Raw genomic sequence first — 21,350 nt, 5'->3', positions numbered from 1 at the left:
TATGCAGTGTTACCGAATAATTACTAATTTGGAAGGAACTATCTGAAAAGAGATATGTCAATCTTATTTGACACAAAAACAGCCAAATATGCAATAAAAATAATGTCATCCTAAGGCTAGGCTAGGCAAAGACAGTAAATAATTTATCAAAAATGGGATGAGATTACCAAAATCGTTTCCAGGGATAGTGACTTAAAAGCAAAACTATCTAGTCTCAGACTCTACACATCTCGTATAACAACTTTTTAGCTCCTCATTTTGTAATAATGTGATGTATATAATAATGCGGGCTTGACACGAATTTATTTTTCGAATTTCAACTAGTTTCCCGAGTTTTGAAATTGTTTTGTCCCAAGTGAATTGAAATTTCTGAAACAGTAGGTGATACTTAACACAATTACACTGTCGTCTTCAGAGACCGATGATAAACAGTTTACTTGGTGTAGTAGTAGTGCGCTTAATTCCAATTTTTACTTATTATTTGGGTTGAGATACCTCTAAAACAATTATGTCATCTGTTTTACATCTTAGACAATTCTACTTAGACATCTTATATTCTGGTTGCTATGATTCAACAATCACTTTTTTTTTAATTGTGTAGGAAGTCTGTTTTCATTTTTCAGGTTATGCTTCTTGCTATCAGTCTGGCTTTCGTGAATTCGTTGGATATTGGCTTTTTTGTGTGTATCTGACTGAAGTTTACAAACGAATGAATATACTCTTGAAGTGGAATTGATTGTATAGGGATTTATTATTAGCAACGCACGGTTTTTGTGTGCACTAAATGCATATTCTGGTTTTGAATGTTTGAAGTAAATTTGATTAAATATTAAGCCTGAATTATGTGATATTTGAATTTTCTTATAGTCTATTTTGATTTGCGATAGAGTAAAAAACGAATCCAAAACCAAAATAAATGTACCTGTTTTCGGGATTTTATTGGTCTCTTATAACCATACGCTGTACAGAACAATAGAAAAAGGTTTTGACCTGTCAAAATCACGAATGATTCGTAATTTTATTACTCTTTCATAGATAAAAGTAGATTATAGCATTTTATTTCGAGTTTTTTCAGCGCTTCAAATATGTTCTTATTTTCAGATAATGTATTTATTATTTATATTTAATATATTTTTGACTTTTACTATAATTACTATTCATTGTATGAAAATCCAAAATACATAATAGTATTTAAGTAATATAACGGAATATAAAACTTCAATTTAAATGTCATCTTTCAAGGTTTCCGATAAATCGGTATCATTTTAAGAATAAATTATGATGAGTATTTAAATATTACAAACCACCTTAAGAAAGCATTTTTACTGCATAAATAGCGATAACTTTTTCTAAGAAATCTCGAACCGGAAATTTTTGAGTGATTCAACTTATAACCAGGTTCTTTCATTTTGCCCGTAGCAGGTTCTTAGAATTTATGCGATAACTATGTATGTGTTCTACGAAGCTTGGTCAATATTTTTTTTGAAATATAATATTTTCATTTGATTAAAAAAAAATGTATTTATACAATATTTATTTATTCGTAATCAATGTTATTAGGCATTTTTGAGAACTTAATTATACTATAATTGATTTTTCTTCATATAATAATCGGAATTTTTTTTATTTTAATTTGATAGTCGACTGTCTAATTATAAGTTTCACTCTATTCTCAGCAAGTACATAGTATGTTATTTTGATTCACCTAGTCGTGACCGCCTTGTTCAACTACAGTAGGAAGATTTTAGATTTAACAAATAACCTCAAATAATGGAGAATAGATGTCAAAAGATTTATTGAACAATAAAATTGTCAATGAATTTCTAACTAACTTCTAACAAAGTATTGAAAATAGAGAGGGAGATGGCTATTAAATAATGATACTGCGCGTCTAAAGAGCGCCCTAGACGGATATGGTAAAAAACGAGTAGTGCGTTGGGTATCTAAATATCTTGTCTATGCACGTCCCAAAACACGTTTCCGTCACTATTATAGTATTTGTGTAGTAGCGGTTTGAAACAAACATGTTTTTTTTCTAGTGCCGAAAACCATGTGTGCCATGCAAACAAAGTAACGTATCAATCTAAAATTTCTCGTTAGATTGAAAAAAACTGACCGAGTACTATAAATTGTTGCAAGAGGCCTATGGGGGATCGTTTTTTTCGATATTAACGGTATCGTGATGACTGAACGGGTTCCAGAGGGTCAGACTGTCAACCAGATTTAGTATTTGTCAGTTTTGGAAACACTGCGATAACGAGTTCGTAAAACACAGATCGATTTTGCACCAGGACAATGCACCTGCCCATAACGCGCTATCTGTGAAACAATATTTTCCAGTAAGCGTACTCCAGTGCTCGAACACCCGCTGTACTCACCAGATTTGACACTGTGCTACTTTTTTGCTTCCGAAGTTGAAAGGGACCCGATTTAAGTCGATGGAAGCGGCAAAGCAAAAAACGTCAGAGCTCCTAAAGGCCTTCACCAATGAAGACTTCCAGCACTGCTTCGATCAATGGAAAAAACGTATGGAAAGGTGTAAGGAGAGGGGAGGGGAGTATATTGAAGAGAAGCATTCCAATGTAGAATAGTTTTTATAATTTTTCGTAACCAGTCTCGTTATTTAATAGCCAGACCTCGTATGATGAAAATTTTAATACATTAGTCTTCAAGTGCAGAAAAGATTTAATATTTTTTCTTTCTAGTAATATCTTATATAATATTTTTTCTTGTTACTATTATCGTATAAAGATCTTGTTAGCTTCACCATTTAGCCCTTGTATAGTACCATATATCAGTCTCCGGTCCATTAGATACCCTAATTTATTTTATTACAAAATGAAGAATTGAATGCTTCGAAGATGATTATGTTTAAAGGTATGCTACGAATGTTATGACTAACATCCATTTATTATACAACACGGACATTCCTAACAAATCTTTTGATATCATTTCAAAAGATGAATTTAATTTGACGAGATGTTATATGATTTGTTATAAATATATGTCACTCAAATTAATGTTTTTAATGCACTGGAATGAATTTATAAATATTAGTGATAGTAAAAGGTATCAATCAATGAAATTCTACAGATTGAAATTGCGATATTGAAAGTAAAATTTCTGTACACCCCTTGTAGAGTTGATCAGCATAATGCTTTCTAGACCCTATTTGTAGGGCAAATAAATTAACACCCTCTTTTTATTATTCTCTTTCGCTAATTATTTTCCAAACGGATCTGTTTTTAGTATTCATTCGTTCAATTCTCCTTCCTTTACTTCTTTTAACCATTTTAATCTCAACCTTCTTCTGCCATCTGTATTGCCTTACTTCTGCCATCTGTATTGCCCTACTTCTGCGTTTTAGTATGCTCTTTCCAAATGCTAGTTGATTTTGTGTGTTTTATCAATTTATCTTGATTTCACCAACTATTATCTTCCTTTTCGCTATTCTTAATTGATCTTCTTCTATTTTCGTCATTGTTTCTGTGCCATCTATTAATATCATTGCTTTGTAAATGTTCATTTTGATTTTCTTAGTTAGTATTTTGCTTTGTAATATCATCTTTTTTATCAAAACAATTAACTTTGTCCTATATTCAAAAACATCCTCAAGTTTCTGATACCTATAATTCTGATCATATTTCCCCTTTGCTGTCAATAATTATCTCCCATTGTTATTGCTGGCCACATCCTCATTATTTTTGTTTATTTTCATCTATTATTATTTACATTTCTTCTCTTTCTGTTGTCATTTTTGTAACATAGTTTCCGTTATGTTTGTCTTCTTTCTTATTAAGACTATGTTGTCGGCGAATGCAATTATTCAACCTCCGCTGTTCCTTTATTTTTCTTTTTTCACATTTATTATGTGATGTAATATTTACGTCCCCAACGCAAATTCTTAAAGATTTGGTGGAATATGCAGTAGTAGCATACATTTTGAATATTCTGAATACATTTTAACACAATAATTAATAATTATTTATATTATATGAAACACTATTTTTGCTATAGAGTGTATCTAATTGAGTGAATGTCAATTTGGTTACCTTAAGGCATTTCTCTTCTTTAGAATACCATAAACTAATTAACTCGATATTAATAAAATTGAGATTAGGGTCAAATAAGTGAGTTTTCTCGGCGAATGTGGGTCTAGATGATCTTCAGACGTTGCCCTAGGCTGTATCGAACAGGTACATGTCGTTGCAGTGGCCAAGAATCTTCGGATCTTCATAAACTTTCTATCGACAAAGAGAGTCGGTAAATTTCAAGATTAACTCATTTTCAAGACAATTATGAATAGTGGTAAAAGCTGTACCTTCATATTCATCATTAATTTATTATCTATATTTTAAATTACTGTATGCTTTTCTTTGAATTTATTTGATTTTTAAGTTAATATGTCTAATAAAATATAAGTACAGGCTGTAATATATTTATCTATATTTCAATTAATCAATATTTTTACCAGCGTCAATTTGAATATTGAGTTTTGAGTTCTATAAGTTTGAAAATTTATACAAACATTAATACAATTTAAAACCACCGCAAATCTTAATTGTTTCCCAGTCGATGAATACATAAGTATTCGAATGTTCGGAAAATATATTAAAGTTAGTCCACTTTGGTGTTTTATTGCCACGTTCTTGAAAGACGTTCCGACTTGTTTCAGTCTTTATCAAAATATAAAAAAATCTAATTTTAAATCAGAAGAGTCCTAAAATCATGAACATTTAGAAGCATGAACATATGGAAAGGTCTGAGAAATAAGAATTTCAAGAAATTTTTTTATAAATAATTGACGTCACATGGTATTTTGTGAAAATATGTGCATTACTTGATGATTAAAGCAATATTAATTACATATTTCAAATATTTCTACGCATTCAAGAATTTTTAACCCAATATTAATTATAACATGCACAGTTAATGTGAAACCCAACTCCTTAATCTTTTGCAATGACTTAATTCGTTGAGAAAACACCTAGGAATTCTTTCTTAAATTGAACTTTCCTGATGATGGTAAGAACACTTCCCGAAAGCTTGGATTTTTAGTTTAATAAAGAGTTCACAATTTCTATAATTTGCTGCAAGCAATATATTTTTTCTTGGTGAAACTAGTTTCTGTTTCTTAAATATATAGACATCTTCTAGGATGAATGGGTTATGTGGGAACACTGGGAAATTCAGTATGGTCCGATGTACAAACTTTATATGGGGCAAGACGGTGGGAAAGTTTTGAAAGCGGTACTATATCTGAAGGAACACCGACTTCAGAAATGATGAAAAGTCTTTCTAAATATCCAGTAAAGAAAATACTTTTCCCAAATAGAAAAATTATAGAATTATAACTTTCTGTTTTGATTAATTTTATATTGTTAAAAATTGTGTTTTTTTAAACTTGAAGTAATTGGCTAATTATTCACAAGCATTCTAAAACTCTAAGACAAAAAAGCATGTTTAAGTTATAAAATAAATATACTACGTTAAAATGGACACAGCTTTGAACAAGCAATGCTTCACCACTACAAAGTGCCAGTGCAGCAAAATTTAATCAAACACTAAGTCGTACAGATTCACCAGCATCACTACAATCCCGACGTAACTCCGCAAGTTGTTTCCTAGATTGATTAGACTATTTTTGGAAACGTTGTATTTAATCAAATTGGGTCTACTTAGAAACTACACGTGGAACAAAACTATACTTCGACCTTTGACTGACACACTCTCCTCGGTAAATGTCAGTTCACTTGGAGTTGACCCTTAGACAGTTCGGAAAGTAAAAAAGCTAATAATGAAAAGAGAGAGCAGAACACGTTCTTGTATTCCACCATTTCTTACTGCAAAAGCGTGAATTTGAAGATATGTGGATTATTCAACTGAACGACTTCATGGTATTACAGGCAATTGCGAAGTCGTAATTATATGGAGTGTTATATTACTTCCAATTATTATCATTAAAATGATATAGTAAGTATCGTTTTTTTAGTTCTATTTCTATTTTTGAGAGCTATGCAGTACTGCAGCACAGAACAGAACCAGCCGCTCCCGACTGTGTATGATGAAAAGACAATCATAGTTCATTTACGGCTATATGAATAAATATCGGCAACGCTGTGCTGTGGAATATAGTACGGAAGTAGGTTGCAATATAACGGAGACTCATCTCGTGAATATGTTAAAATCTGTTCGATTTATGAACCTTTTTACGACACAAAAAGAAAGTTTTAATAGCTACTACCTATTACGTGTAAAAAGCTTTAAAGGTAATTTAATTATTTTTACGCTAGTGCAATTGGTTTTAAATTAAATAACTGATGGATGCAAAATTTTGTATTAGATTCATAATTGCATCATGATGGTATCATGATTTTACTATCGGTGAGTAAACATCTAACAGTATTTATCCATTTGAGTAACTCGAGAATTGTACACTTAAAAATACGTAAATATGTAAATTAGACAATTATACTTAATAAATAAGTATTTGTTGTATTAACTATAATTATTAATTGAAAAATAGGTAATTACGAAAACTTCAAAAACAGAATATCCAACATTCCAACACGTAACGAAACTCTATGGATACGATACCCTCAAATTCACGATATGTAATATAATACGAGGGTTATTCAAAAAGTAATGATAAGCATAATCAAAACTATTTGAATACTTTTTTTAAATTACTTCCAAACAATATATTTTTAGCAAAATGGTCATTTTTATTGTTTTTCTCAAAGATAACTTCAATATTAATTATATATATATATATATATATATATATACATATATATATATATATATATATATATATATATATATATATATATATATATATATATGTGTGTGTGTGTGTGTGGGGTATTTTATTCAAAATAAGACAATCAATCGATTTCATATATGACTTAATTCTATATAGAGATTGGGCAGTACAATATATACTTATTAATACCACATAACGGTTAAATATCGTGGTCATTTCCAAAATTATACTAGACTCATTTCTTTTTCTCATAAATATCGTTGATATACTCAAAGCTTAAGAGTAAATTGATGGTAGGTGGATTTGGGAAACAAGAAAAAGTTGCTTGGGGCCAGATTCTGTAAATACGGTGAGTTGCCAACCAATTCGAAGTGAAATGGCGGTCACCGAAATGTGAGAGAGTGCGTTGTCCTAATGGAAAAGCATTTTTTTTTCTTGTAGTGTAATGGTGGAGCATTGGTTCATCCACAGTTGTAAATCGACGCTAAAATCCGCCTCATTTTGCTTAAACCGCTTCTATAAAGGCTGGGAAATATATATTCGAATCCGCTTTAGATTCAAAGAGAGCATGAAACGCGTGGATAGCTAACGCTTGCAAAATTCTTCGGTCAGGGTACGTGTTCGTCGCTCGTTGTCAGTCAAGCGAATACGGCCATGTTCGAATTCAGCTTCCCAAAATTTTGCAGTCGTAAATTATGGTACAGAGTCTTCGTTCACAGCTTGATACTAAATTTTTTTTATTTAAAGTGCTGAAAAAAGTCTCCCAATCCTTTTGTCAGCGATATTGATTCATCCCTACGTAAATGTGGTAGCTCGAGTGTATTAGTTTAAGAAACTGAAAAATAGAATAAAAAATGCGACCGTGTGGCAACTCGAGGAGTTCGTATACTGGAAAGAATAAATATTCTGAACAGATAATTTTTATTTTAACTAGGGTTCCATGTAAGAGGGTTATACTCTAGTTTTGATACAATTGAAGCATTTTAAAGGATTGAAATTGTTCTATGTGATATTGAAATAAGCGACAATCACTTAATTAGTACTATAGAAGGATATAGTTCTAGATCATCTGCATAGAAGAACATAAAATTTAATCTCACGGAAATGTCGTTCATAAAATTAGAAATAATGTCGGCCCAAGAATTGAGCCTTGAAGCTCTCCAGAATTTGCGTAATTTCTTTAGAATTGAAACCATGTTCGAATTTTAGACACCTCTATCAAATAATTTAAATTTTTCTGATATTCGTCCTAACAACAAACACAAATTTTGTTTTTAGCAGAATTTAAATATTCCTATGTGTATTTCTCAGGAGTGAACAAGTTCAAAGGTATGGGAACTTTTTACACCGTATGATTATACAGGTAATTAAAATTAACCGTAACAAAGACTTCTTATTCATTCATAATATCGGTTCGCTTCCTTCCTTCCATGACCATTTTTAACCATGAATTAGAAACACACACATCCTCTAGAAATGTTAAAAGTTCACAATACGATTTTTCAGACGTAACACAGAATTTATAATAAAATTTGTGATTGATTTATATAGTCATTGTTATTTTATTCTAGATTAATTTTCCATCACATTTGTTTTTAGCTTTTCTTGAAGCATCCCTTTGTATATTCATCTGTTCTTGTTTTATTTTAATTACTTCATCAGCTTGTCTTATTTTTTTAACGGTCTATTTCAATCCGTTTTATGAAGGTATTTGTTTCTTCTAAGATGTTATTACTGATATGTTTTGCAGTACAGATTCTAGAATATTCATATTTAATCAATTTGGAAATTTTTATTTTCTCGCCTTTGAAATTTCCCTTTTCAAAGAAAATTCACTTCTGTCTCATCATTTACATTGCCAACTTTGTATGTATACGCCAGAATATTTGAAACTGTATACAAATATATTTTATCTGATACTATCAATATTTTCTTCTTATTTCACAAATAATTATTATACCGGAGTCGAATAAAACAAATTTTTTACAATTATATACTTTAAAGAATATTTTATGCAAAGAAAATCTGTTACTACGGATTTTTAAAAAATATTTGAAATCAAAAAGTTAGCCAAACATTCATGGAATATCTCATTCGATTATATATGATTGATATTTTTAATTTCGTAATCAATATGGGTTAGTATTACGAGAAATTACTTAATTCTGCATCCTTAAGCGTTTGGCTTGTTTAGTGAAGTTGAGTATGTTCATTTTCTTCTTCAGATCTCTTTTCACTAATCTCTGTCACCTTAACCTTTGTACCTTTCATATTTTAAGTTTCCTTTCCTTTATATGGTATACGGGTAATCTAGTTTCAAATACCTGTCTTCCCTCATTCATTTTATGTGACCAAACCATCTCAGATCCTCCATTGAACTTATATTTAGATTTTGCCTATGTGATGCATTCCTAATTTTATCTCTTCTGATCTAATTTTGTATTTCTCCTTCCAAATCGCAACTTTGCCGTACTTAATATTTGTTTTACATAGTTTATTCGCGATTGTTGCAGTTTTTGGGCCGTATATAATTATCGTATAATTACTTATCATCAAATTGTTTTTCATTGGGTACTTCTCTTTTTTTTATTCTATTAGACAGTCTCTCGCATCTATTTTCTTCTCTCATATTCGGATATTATTGAACACAAACATTGGAACTTTTATTCTATATCTATTGTGTGATCTTGTGATTTCTTCCCTATTATTATGGCTTTGTTTTTTTATTGCTTGATTTCTTCTTTATTGCTTCTGGTAATACCAACGTGAGTAATACTGGATTCAAGGTACTTCTAACAAGGTTTTCAATGGTTCTGGACTCTCTCGCATAACTCACTTAATTACGTGTATTTTTATAAAAACCTCGTACTCCTATCTTTTGTAGCGTCTTCTCCAGATTTTATTGCAAACTTTTTTGCTTTATTGCTTCTGGTAGTACCAAAGTCAGCAATACTGGATTCAAGATACCCCTAACAAGGTTTCCAATGGCTCTGGTCTCTCTTGCTTAACTCTCACTCAATTACGTGTATTTTTTATTTGTTGTATCCTTGTTTGAGCTGATTTTAAATCATGAGAAGTACGAAGCATTCTAGATCTGAACCATTCACAAAAACAAGTAATAATTTTAATCCCCATTCTCTTTTTACAGATAATTCGCTATCTGCATTAAATTTCATCAGATTTCAATGATATGTAAATATTTTAGAAGGGATTGGAGATAAAATTATTCATTGGCTGATGCTATAATATACATATACAACATTTTGATAGGAGATAATTTACAAAAAAAGTTAGAGACAATAAATAATCATCCACAAAATCACGCTTATAGGAAATATTAAAATTATTTTTGTCGTGTACTTATATATATTTCTCTGATATAAGATTTGAAGACTACCAGACTACCTTTATCAGTTGATCTTGAGTGTTTTTTACGATTTTTACAACACATCGAATATATATCGGTCTTGAAGCTTGCACAAGAGCTAAAAGTGTTGCATTAAGTTTATGTTAATATATCATACGGTCTATGTGTTGGAAGATCAATACCATTTTAAACGATTTTTTGAGCTTCAGAATATCAATACTTATTGTGAAAGAATTACACATGAAACCGTTTCATCTTACGACCCTGAATTGTTTTAATCAATTTCAAAATCTTGTGCTTGAATCGTGATAAAATATTCATCTCAGCTTATGAGAAAATACCGACGATGAACAAAACTTATAATTATACCCAAATGATGCCAATGTTAATAATACAAAGTCTTCAATTACTCAGTACTCGATAGTTTGTATTTGTGACAATCCTCTTAAAATTGACCTGGTTATGAATAGGTGCGTTGTGTATAGAACCAACAATGGTTCTTGATTATCAATGACGTAACAAAATTTAAAACCCAGAAAGCATTCGATTAGAAATGAGACGACGACGAGCAAGAAATCGTTTTCTTAATTGAAATCGTGAGTCACCAATATTTTTAGGATGTTGTTTCGAGTTTTTGGGTGGAATACACATTAATTAATAAAAATAATAAATTCTGGCTTGTCATAGTTATATTCATTTATGAATATTAACTGCAGTATATAAATTATGAAGTAGACAAAAATCATGTCAAAATCAAGAATAAACCTGCCCAGATGCATTTATGAAAAAAATCTCTTATATAGCCCTCTATCTCTATCAAGTTATCAAAAATATATCATTTTAATTAATACTAATAATTGTATTATTATTAAAACAAAATCGTTAATACGTTTGATCATTTATACGTTAAAAGTAACAGTGACACGCATTTCATGGTCAAAACGATTATTTTTGTATATAATATATCCAATTCTCTTAAGTTGTCAGACGTGTGACGCCTTACAATCTCTTAAATCATCATTATTTAGACACGACATTATCTTTCGCAACACACCTTCTATGTTTTCTTTTAGCTTGTATATCTTGCATGATGCAAATTGGGGCACATTGAGAGACCTACACATACAGAAATAATAATAATTCAAATGTTTGCCTCCGTTAGTAGTCATAGTTAGCAATTTTATGCTCTACTTTAATTAACCAACTATTACCATTTGAATATATGGATTGAGTAAGACTTTAAACTTAGTTACTTACTCACTACAATTAGCAATAATTTGTAATAAAAACGCAATAACAAAAATTCTTATCAAATTGAATAACATTATTTTGTTTTTTTTTTCAGGAGTTGTTTTCTCAACTTCAATTCTCGACCGAAACAGCTTTGCCTCCTGATACGTTACGCAGGGCGTTAGCGGAAAGTTTCTTCGATCAAAATAGATTTCAGTTGGGGTTTATGGACGATGCAGCTGAGTGCTTCGAAAATATGCTTTTACGCATCCATATGCACATAGCACAAGGCGAAGCCGAAGATATGTGTAATGCAAGACATTGTATCCCACATCAAAAGTTTGCCATGACTTTAGTGGAACAAAGCGTTTGTGCAGCTTGCGGTGCCACTTCAGAACCACTATCTTACACACAAGTAAGTTATACTTCAATTATTTACAAAGGAAATATATCTTAGTTAGAATTATAGCAAACCTATTAACATTTTATATTTTTTTAAATCTCCTATTCTGAAAAGAAACTTAACACATCACTCAATAAGTCGTGTGGCTAACTATGACATTTTTTCCAAAAATCAATTGTAATCTCCTTCAAGAGTAATACAATATTTCCAACGCTTCTCTAACTTATCGAAGTCGTGATTGTAGAAGTATTTATATTTTTCCTCAAAATAGGCTTTAGTTTCAGGAATTGTATCTTCATTTGAGCTGAATTCCTTATCGGCTAGGATTTTTTAAGAAAAACGAATAGTCAGTAGTCACTGGGGGCCAGATCTTGACTATACGATGGACGAGGTAGCAATTCGAAGTGTAATCGCTGGTTATTTATTAGACATATGAGGCCGTTTTTCTTTGGTTTTTGCATTCAAACGATCCAACAACTCTATGTAGTATTCGCTATTGATTATATCTCCCTTTTGGTGGATGAACAATATTTCATGCGTAGCCCAAAATATTAAAGCCATAACCTTCTCAGCTGACTGTAGTGCTTTTGGTTTGATTTCAATGTCAATTACGTCAAGTGTTAATGTTTTTAAATGTACAATTAATATTTTTTCATTTATTTCAGATGGTTCATTATATCTCGACGTCAACCTTGGTGTACCAGGTACGTGCAAATGGAGGAAGGGGTAATTCTGAGCCATTTGGACAACTTTTAAGAAAAGCAGGGAATATGGGAGACGTCAGAACATGTCCAGTAAGTTCTATATTTCTCTTTAATTTGTTATTAATGTAATTAATTTGTTCTGTCATTGATTAAAAACTCTTTAAATACCCAGCGTTGAAGAGCATTTTTTGTTAAATACATTATCTAAAGGAAAAGAATAAATCCACAGATGGCACCATAAACTAACCTAACCTAACCATAATGCAAATATTTTATGAAATTTCAAATCAATTTGTTGTTTATTTGTAATGTTTCACTTTAGAATGTTGTCTATTTGAGTAACCTTTCTATTTATTCTTTCTCATACCATTTTTTCTATATTTTTGAATATATTGTTCATTGCCTGAATTAACAGAAAATAAAGAATGATTCATCAGATTCTTACCCAACTGACACATTGAATATTTATTGGTCAAACTAGATCTATTAGCTACTGTAGGGAAACTTATTTTTAAATAAAACGTCACTAACATCCAACATTTAAGTAACTAATATGAAACTCATCCAAAATTGATATTTGGCAACCACGCTTCTATACACCGAATACCAAGCAAGAGAATTAGATACAGATCGAGGATGTTGCATAAAAGATGGCCGAAATTTCGAGTCCCATTGGCTAAAATTAAATTCTTGTACATGGAAGTAATTTCATCATTACAATGTTGAGACAACTTTTATGCCATAATTTACTTCATTGTTAATGGCAAAGTGTACAGGGTGTCAAACATAAGGTGACCCATATAGTTTTCTCAAAACCTGTAAGAGTTATCAAAAAACTTTAAATACAAAAGTTCTTTGTGTTTAAAGGAATTTTTAGATTATTGACTTTTGGATTATAAACGGTGTCCCAATTCTTCAGTATAGTCATCAACTTTGGAATTTTAAATGGAACATCCTATATGTACACCTGATACATGGTAAAGCCCATATAATTATTCTTAAAAACAAAAAAATAAATAATTGAGCTTGATAGTAATTATTTGGTTATATCAATTCAAACACCAACAAACAGTTCATCTTTCATATAACTTCATTTTTTTATTGTGACACCTTTGTGGTAAATTCCATTCAATCATCATGATTTTTTTAAATAATCAACTTCGTAGCAGTGTACACAATTTTATCCTGCCTCGCGTTTAACGATTCAAAATAAAAGTTTTTCCTATTTTCTTCTTTACATCTTCACTTTTATTTACAGAGTGCTTGTGGAGCCGTCATCCAAATAGGTCGTACATTAATGAATCGCCCCGAAATAGTATCAATTGGTCTAGTATGGAACTCCGAAAGACCAACGCTAGAACATATAATGGAAGTATTTTCAACAATTGGAACCTCCTTAAGACTTGGAGATGTTTTTAATACAGTAGTCGATAGTCGATGGGCGGACGTATCGGTTCATAATTTAGTTGGTGTCGTAACGTATTATGGTAAACATTACTCAACATTTTTCTTCCACACCAAACTCAGAGTATGGATTTATTTCGACGATGCAACTGTCCGAGAAGTGGGACCAAGATGGGAGCAGGTTGTTGAGAAATGCCGAAAAGGAAGGTAAGAAACTAGATCAAATATACATAATTATTTTTTATTCTTATTTAATTTATATTTTTAAAAATATAATCTTTTTTTTAGGTATCAACCCCTCCTGCTTCTTTATGCCCTACCGGATGGAACGCCAGTCAATACAGAAAACGCTCCAAAGCAAGTAACTCCAATGCAAAATGATAAAGTGAATAAGAAACCACCGCAATCTCTGATTCGCAGATCAGTTACACCAAGTCCTGAGAAACCGGTGATAGGAACAACTAGACGTGCCATAACACCTAATCCAGACGGTTCATCCATAAATCAGAAACCTCCATTACCTAGACCATATAATGACTATCAAAATTTGGCTGTTATTCAGAATAATATTTCCCAAAATCAAGATGTTGATGTAGTTGATGGATGTATAAACAAAAAAGATCCTGAATATGTTAGTAGGAAAACCTTGGATTTTGGAAAACCTCAGATACATAGAACATTGAGTAATGGATCTTCATCGGGCATGGAAGGTATCAACATTCCAGATCATTTGAATGTACCAAGAAGACGTGACAGTGGTAATTGGAGTGGAGATAGAAACAGTGCTTCATCATCTTCTTCAACTACAATGGAAAATCCTTATCTATATCTTGTTGGTAAAGTTCCCAGTAATGGAGGAAGCGTTCCAGGAAGCCCTACTAGAACTAAAACTGATTACTCTAGTAGTAGTAGCGGAATATATGATGCCGGATACGATTCATATTCTCTATCATCCAACGACAGTTCAACTGTGACTACATTACAACATCTAATGAAAATGGGACATTTAGCTAAAATTCCTGAAGATTACAACAATATGAGTTTAAATCAAAACTCTCCCAGTTGCGATGTTCTTTGCGACGAAGCCGACGAACTTTTAATAAAATCCCGACAATTGGAAGATGAACACGATCTTGTTTTAGCTCTAGCTCTTTGCAACGCTGCCGCTACAAAAGCTAGAGCCGCTATGAATGCTCCGTACAATAATCCCCAAACGTTAACATTAGCTAGAATGAAGCATAATACTTGTATAATGAGAGCCAGGAGTCTTCACAGAAGAATGACACAAGTGCCTAATCCCACTAGCAAAGATGCACAACCAGAAATAAGACACACTAGAGAGGGTAGCAGCAGTAGTGGAAGACATTCAAGACAAAATTCTAGAGATAAAAGTAATCATTCTAGACAAAACAGCAAAGAGATATTGATTCCTGAAAAGGAAAAAACTCAATCAACAAAGAGTATTGAAATATACGCTACTTTACCCAAAAAGAAAGATGCTTTAAAAGCTAAGTTATCTAACACAAGTGTGGAGGATGAAGAGTATATGCTGTATGATAAACCACCTGTAAGAGAGTCCAGATTCATATTTTCAAGAAATAAAAATAAAGATCAAAAAGGGAAAGAAAAAAGATCACGCAGTGAAGATAGAAATAAGCTTTCTAGAGGAGATTTTTCTATTGCTCCAGAAATCGTCACTGGAAAGGATACATTGAAGAAAGCCAAGGAAAAGGAAGAAAAAGAGAAAGATAAAGATGGTAAATCTAAGAAGCAACATAAAATTCGACGAAAATTATTAATGGGTGGATTGATCAAACGCAAAAACAGAAGTATGCCAGACCTGACTGATACAAATTCTGTAGAAGACAATTCTGTCAAACCTGCAACTGTCACAGTAGATGATAGTAGTCTATGTTTAAAAGGTGAATATTTTTTCTATATTTTATTTTTTTTTTAGACACAAACAAAAATTACTTCAATTCCAAAATTATCTGCTCAATCTAATACAAGTTTAATGTTATTTATCAAAAGTTGTACTAATAAAAATCATATATCAACGAGAAAATGTATTTTGTTTCAGGTTCACTAGAAAATCCTCCTAGTATGAATGGTTACTTGTCTGAAGGTCATTTAGAATTTACTGGAAATAATCCAAATCCTAATTTAGAAAGAAGCAAGTTGATGAGAAAGAGTTTCCATGGAAGTGCCGGTAAAATTCTAACAATGGCAAAAGTACCACCTCCACCTCCTCTCAGAACTACTTCACAGCTTAGTACATCTAAGTTGAACGGATCAGAAGTTGGTGAAGAGAATCAACAACCTCAAAACAGGTACTACCAACAAGACTACAGATATCAAGCTCCCGTATCATTACCATATTATAAAGATGAATCGTTTAGTGATGAAAGCTTTTCTACTAGTTGCAACACTGTTATTACCACTGCCGACGTTCACCACGAAGGAAACTCGATGAATTCCAGTGGCATAGACGAAGTCGACTGTCTCCCAGCCACTCATACTACAGTACAAACTTTTGATCTACCACCTTATCCAAGTCCAATGGGTTCTGTGGTTCATTCTAGACAGGCAAGTGAAGAATTTCCACCACCACCTTCGCCTCTCGATTTATCAGCATTAGATGAACATCTACAGCAAATTGCACAACCGAGTACTTTACTAATGCAACTGCAGAATAAACGGCAACAGATTCTCTCACAGGAATCTGATATACACAAAATAAGTATTGCCCCAAAATCTTCAGGTGAAACGTGGTTAAAAGAATTACAAGCAAAACAAGCAGCTCTAAGAAATAAAAGAAACCAAGCAGATACTATTAATGAAGGCACAGATGTAGTTAATACTCAGAGATATCTTCAAGGGGATAACAAACAATCTGTAAAAGATTTAGCATCTCGATTTGAAGGCCAAGAGTTGAAGCAAACTTTGAAACATGACCCTGTTAAAAACGACAACAATGGCGTTCTTTCAATGAAAAAAAGGGAAGAATTAGAAACTATAGCACCTGAACAAATAGCAGAAGAATTGAGAGAAGTAGAAATGCTAAATGCAGTTGTCCACAAGACATTAAATCAGACTTCTGATATTAGTATAAATGATGATAGTAGAAGAAGATTGCCGAAGAAAAAGAGTGTGTCATTCTGTGATCAAGTAATACTTGTAGCAACAGCAGATGAACAAGAAGATGACAGTTTTATTCCAAACCCTATTTTGGAGAGAGTTTTAAGAACGGCAATGAATAAACCAGAAACTGCCGCCATAAGACAAGAAATAATGTCACTAAGAGAAAACGAAACTAAAAATGAAGAAGCTGCATCACAAAATCAACCAATGTATGTTAAAAGAGCAGATATCGCGAAGCAAGTACCTGAAGTACTTGGGTATAGACAATCTCCCCAACCACTATACAATAATCAACAAAATGGTCATGCACAACACTACGCCATGCAACACTCACCACAACTACATAGACAAAATATTCCAAATGATGTTCCACAACATGTAAGACAAAATATTCCAGGTACTTACCCGCCACTTCACAGACAAAGCTCTGCAAATGATTCGCAATACTATAGACAGCATTCTCAACCTATTAGACAAAATTCACAAGAAGATAATCCTCAAATCAACAGATCAAATCCACAAGCTGATCATCCACAGCTTAACAGGCAAAATGATTCCCATAATAGACCCGTATATCCTGTGGAAATGTATCAAGATACTTCTCACAATCAGTATCATTATCAAAATGGACTTGATGAACAACAGTATGTTACTAACGTCACTCAGTATTCAAATCCTACTTCAAAACAATCACCATATCAACCCATCCCGCCAAATTCCGCGGCTTATGCTGCTTATTACAGCTACAATAGCAATAAATCTCCACAGTATGCTCACGCTGTTCGTCAAGGTCAATCTAGAGTAACAAATCCTAGTCCTATGAATTGTCATACTCCTTATCAGTCTCCTCCCGTGCCTCAAAACTACAGTCAACTTCCATACCGAAACGGCTACGACCAATATTATCAAAGAGTACCTCCAGAAAATTACTCCCGATATCCTAATGATTCGTATCCCCAAAGTTCACCCTATCAAAGAGTTCCTCAACCTGCAGAACAGAGGATGTCACAACCCTCAGATCAATTAAATGTTTATCAGAGGGTTTCAAATGATTACGACGCACAAAACTCTACATATCAAAGGGTACCAATGGATGTTTACCAAAGGATACCACCTTATCATCCCGAAGATGTACATAAGATGTCGCCATATCAGCCTGTGCCGCAAGCTAAAAATTTAAAGAAAACTGTTAGTTTCGAAGCTGGCACTAAAGGAGCAGAATCTCCAACACCTTGGGCAGTCGTTACTCCAATTATAGTGAATAATGCGAACAATAGTGTACCTACTGACAAAACTAAGTGTAATTTATGCAGAAAAAAGAATGTAGTAGCATCGAATTTGTATTGTCAGGATTGTGAGTTTTACATGTCGAGGTTTAAACCGAAAAGTTAACATTTATTTATGAATTGTACATAGGCCTGTGAATTTTGTTGTAAAATGTGATATTCTGTTCAAATGTTACAAAGTTTTATATAAGTTTTTTTTATAAATGTTTAATGCATATAAACAGATCTCAAATTTTAGCTCACAATTGAAATTTTAATGCATTATATGACATAATTTTAGTACATATCTACCTTTTATTCTTTGTATTAGTAAATATCTTCAATGAATTATGTGTTTTTATTATAAAAAACTGCCACTTTCATTCTTTAACCATAAGGCAAGACGAAAATTAGGACACATATAGCACGTGTGAGTTGACGCAGCACAGCACGTAGTTTTATAATCTACAAGATTAAAAACATCTACGCAAATTGATAACGCGGTGCGTGAGCTCACAGACGTGTCTGGCTGTAGTTAACACACAATTTGCTGTGCACACGGGTGGGTCACTAGCAAATGTTTTTAAATATAAAATACAGTGGTGATTGCAGTGATTCGCCGTTTGAGAAAACAAAGTACTTTATTCAACTTAACTCAAACTTAAATTAAAGAAAAAGTAATTGTCTCTTCTTATGCGTGTTCGTTCTCGTATTCACGCATTCTTCGCTCCTGTCATCTCACGAGTGTCTATAAGAGATTCTTCAGTAGCATTGAAATCATAGGTCGCCTACTATTAGGTAACCAAAAGTGGACTGTATCTGTGTAAACTACGACGGCGAATCACTAAGTACGGACATGCCACCACTCTTGGAAGGCCATAGACTTTCAAAATACACAAATAATAAATCCTTCGATTAACGATCAAACAGTACTTTAACAAAATTAGTATTCACAAATTGGAAGAACACAAAGTCTTTGTACAGCGCGCGCACCGAGAGTCCCGACTGCGTACACACTATCACAGTTTGAACTAAATCATTACTGTTCTCGTGAAGCTCGACGAACCATACCAAGTTTCCATTATAATGGAGGGCATTTGTCATCAAAAAGTAGAACCAAGCTGTTTTGCTGGATGGTATCGCGGGACCTGGTCTGCCATCTGTACCACTTTTGTAAGTTGTTGAGGTAGTCTTTGGATCATTGTTTCCAGAATAACTGCACTGTTTTTTGTAAGACCTGAAGCTGCTTAAGGCGGTGGAGTCCCACCACACGTAGACTGTTAACGAGGTGGATAAGTTCATTTCTTTTGAAACTGATCTCAGAGCAAAGCAGGAGGAACTTAATTTTTTAGATGAGGCGGCAATATGTAACTCCCATTCCAAGGACTTGTCCTCAACAAGCCCTAAGAATTTTACAGATTCAACGACATCAGTTGTGATGTTATTTAGTAAATAAAGCTGCAGTATATTTTTGTATGATAAAAACAGAAGAAACAAAATAGGGCCTAGTACTGAGCCTTTAGGCACTCCACATTCTATTGCCTTGCAAGATCACATCGTTGTATCAACCCTTACAAGCTGACTTCTATTGTTGAGGAATGACTTAAACTATGTGAGAGGTGATCCCCTGAAACCGTAGTGCTGCAATTTGTTGATTAAAATATTACGATTGACATAATCGAAAGCCTTAGAAAAATCACAAAAAGTTGTTGTAGTGGAGTGATGGGTGTTTAGGCTGGGGTAGACATTATTTAGGAGGGAGAATATAACATCACTTGTGGGTGGTATTTTATATTTAAACAGAAATGATGAAAACCTCTTTTTGACCAATTTTTCTATGATCTTAGATAACGTGGGAAGGACTGCAATTAAGCGATAATTCGATGCTTGATTGTTGTCTCCTCCTTTTTGCAGAAGTATAATGATAGGTTTTAAGGTAACATATTCTTCATGCTATCGATATGTATGGTGTCGAATACAGGAGTTGAAAATTACAATACGAACCAATCAGTCCAGATTTTAGATATTCCGCGTTTTAGAAGTCCGGATTTACGATGTTCAACTGTACAATGAAATTGAATCAGAGAATGTGAAACATTTTGCTCAAGATGTTAAATAAATCCAATGTTTTTCCCACCCACAAGGTGCATCGTCTGTTACACAAACTATTTTTTGTAGGTCAATATTAATTTCATTAAATACAGTATCAAATTCTTTAAAAATATCAAAACCGGTAAACTTCCCTTTCAACGTTACTAGTTTCATTAACTCTTCTTTCATCATATTTCCTAACTTATATAGAGCAGAAACTGCTAAAAATTGTGCATAACCATTTACATCATTGATCTCACCTAAAGCAGTTGAATACATTTAAGTCGCTATGTATTTGCGAAGAAATATTTTTTTCTAATCCTATTAGTCGATCTTTAATTGTGTTGTGACTTATAGGTAACTCATTTATACGCTTTGTGATCAAGTTTTTTTCTTTTAAATCAGCAAAAAAAGTAGCGCTACATTCTAAAAGCGTCTTTTATAAATTCTCTTTCTGAAAGAGGTTTCCTATGACTAGTAATGCAATTCGCAACTTAAAAACCAGCAGCGAAAACACTGCTTTGGGAAATATTCTCATTTTTCTTTTGGAAAAAAATAAGCTTTTCTTTTTTCATATGTTAACATGCTGAGCTAAGAATGCAACTTCTCAAAGTGTCTTTTTACATTTTATGTACGTGAAGTTATCTTTTCAATAGAAATTACATACATAATCATTTTATTTCTTTCGATCACACTATATTCATCAAACCATTCAGTTTGATCGGGTTTCTAACTTGTATCCCTTGTTTTTAATTTTTTAATAGCCGTTATAGTTCAGGGGTAACAATTAAAAATATTTATATTTAGAATGAAATAATTTGAGATTTTTCTCATAAACTTACTTGATATATATATTACATATAATACACATCAATTTTGACAAAATTCTTGTTAGTTCGGCACTGGTACATCCCCCACTCTGCGATGCAACGAACATGCATGCGCAGGTAGAGTAATACGATAGCAATAAAAAAATTAG

At 32.5% G+C, this 21,350-nt stretch overlaps 1 protein-coding gene across 2 annotated transcripts in view; it reads left to right on the top strand.

Annotated features, from left to right (window-relative positions):
• The window catches only part of LOC130443504 (uncharacterized), a 164,043-nt gene extending 145,204 nt beyond the window's left edge, over positions 1-18,839 (top strand). For both annotated transcript variants that reach the window (XM_056778187.1, XM_056778196.1), the window contains 5 exons: positions 11,479-11,778; positions 12,432-12,560; positions 13,729-14,081; positions 14,163-15,796; positions 15,955-18,839. In XM_056778187.1, coding sequence (XP_056634165.1) covers positions 11,479-11,778; positions 12,432-12,560; positions 13,729-14,081; positions 14,163-15,796; positions 15,955-18,407 — 4,869 coding nt within the window. In that variant the 3' untranslated portion in view covers positions 18,408-18,839. The remainder of the gene's footprint in view (positions 1-11,478; positions 11,779-12,431; positions 12,561-13,728; positions 14,082-14,162; positions 15,797-15,954) is intronic.
• Positions 18,840-21,350: the final 2,511 nt, after the last annotated feature.

The sequence above is a fragment of the Diorhabda sublineata genome, chromosome 1 (genome assembly GCF_026230105.1).
Source record: "Diorhabda sublineata isolate icDioSubl1.1 chromosome 1, icDioSubl1.1, whole genome shotgun sequence".
NCBI classification, from domain to species: Eukaryota; Metazoa; Arthropoda; class Insecta; order Coleoptera; family Chrysomelidae; genus Diorhabda; species Diorhabda sublineata.
The sequence above is the reverse complement of the archived record's forward strand: the minus strand, read 5'-3'. Positions and strand labels throughout refer to the sequence as shown.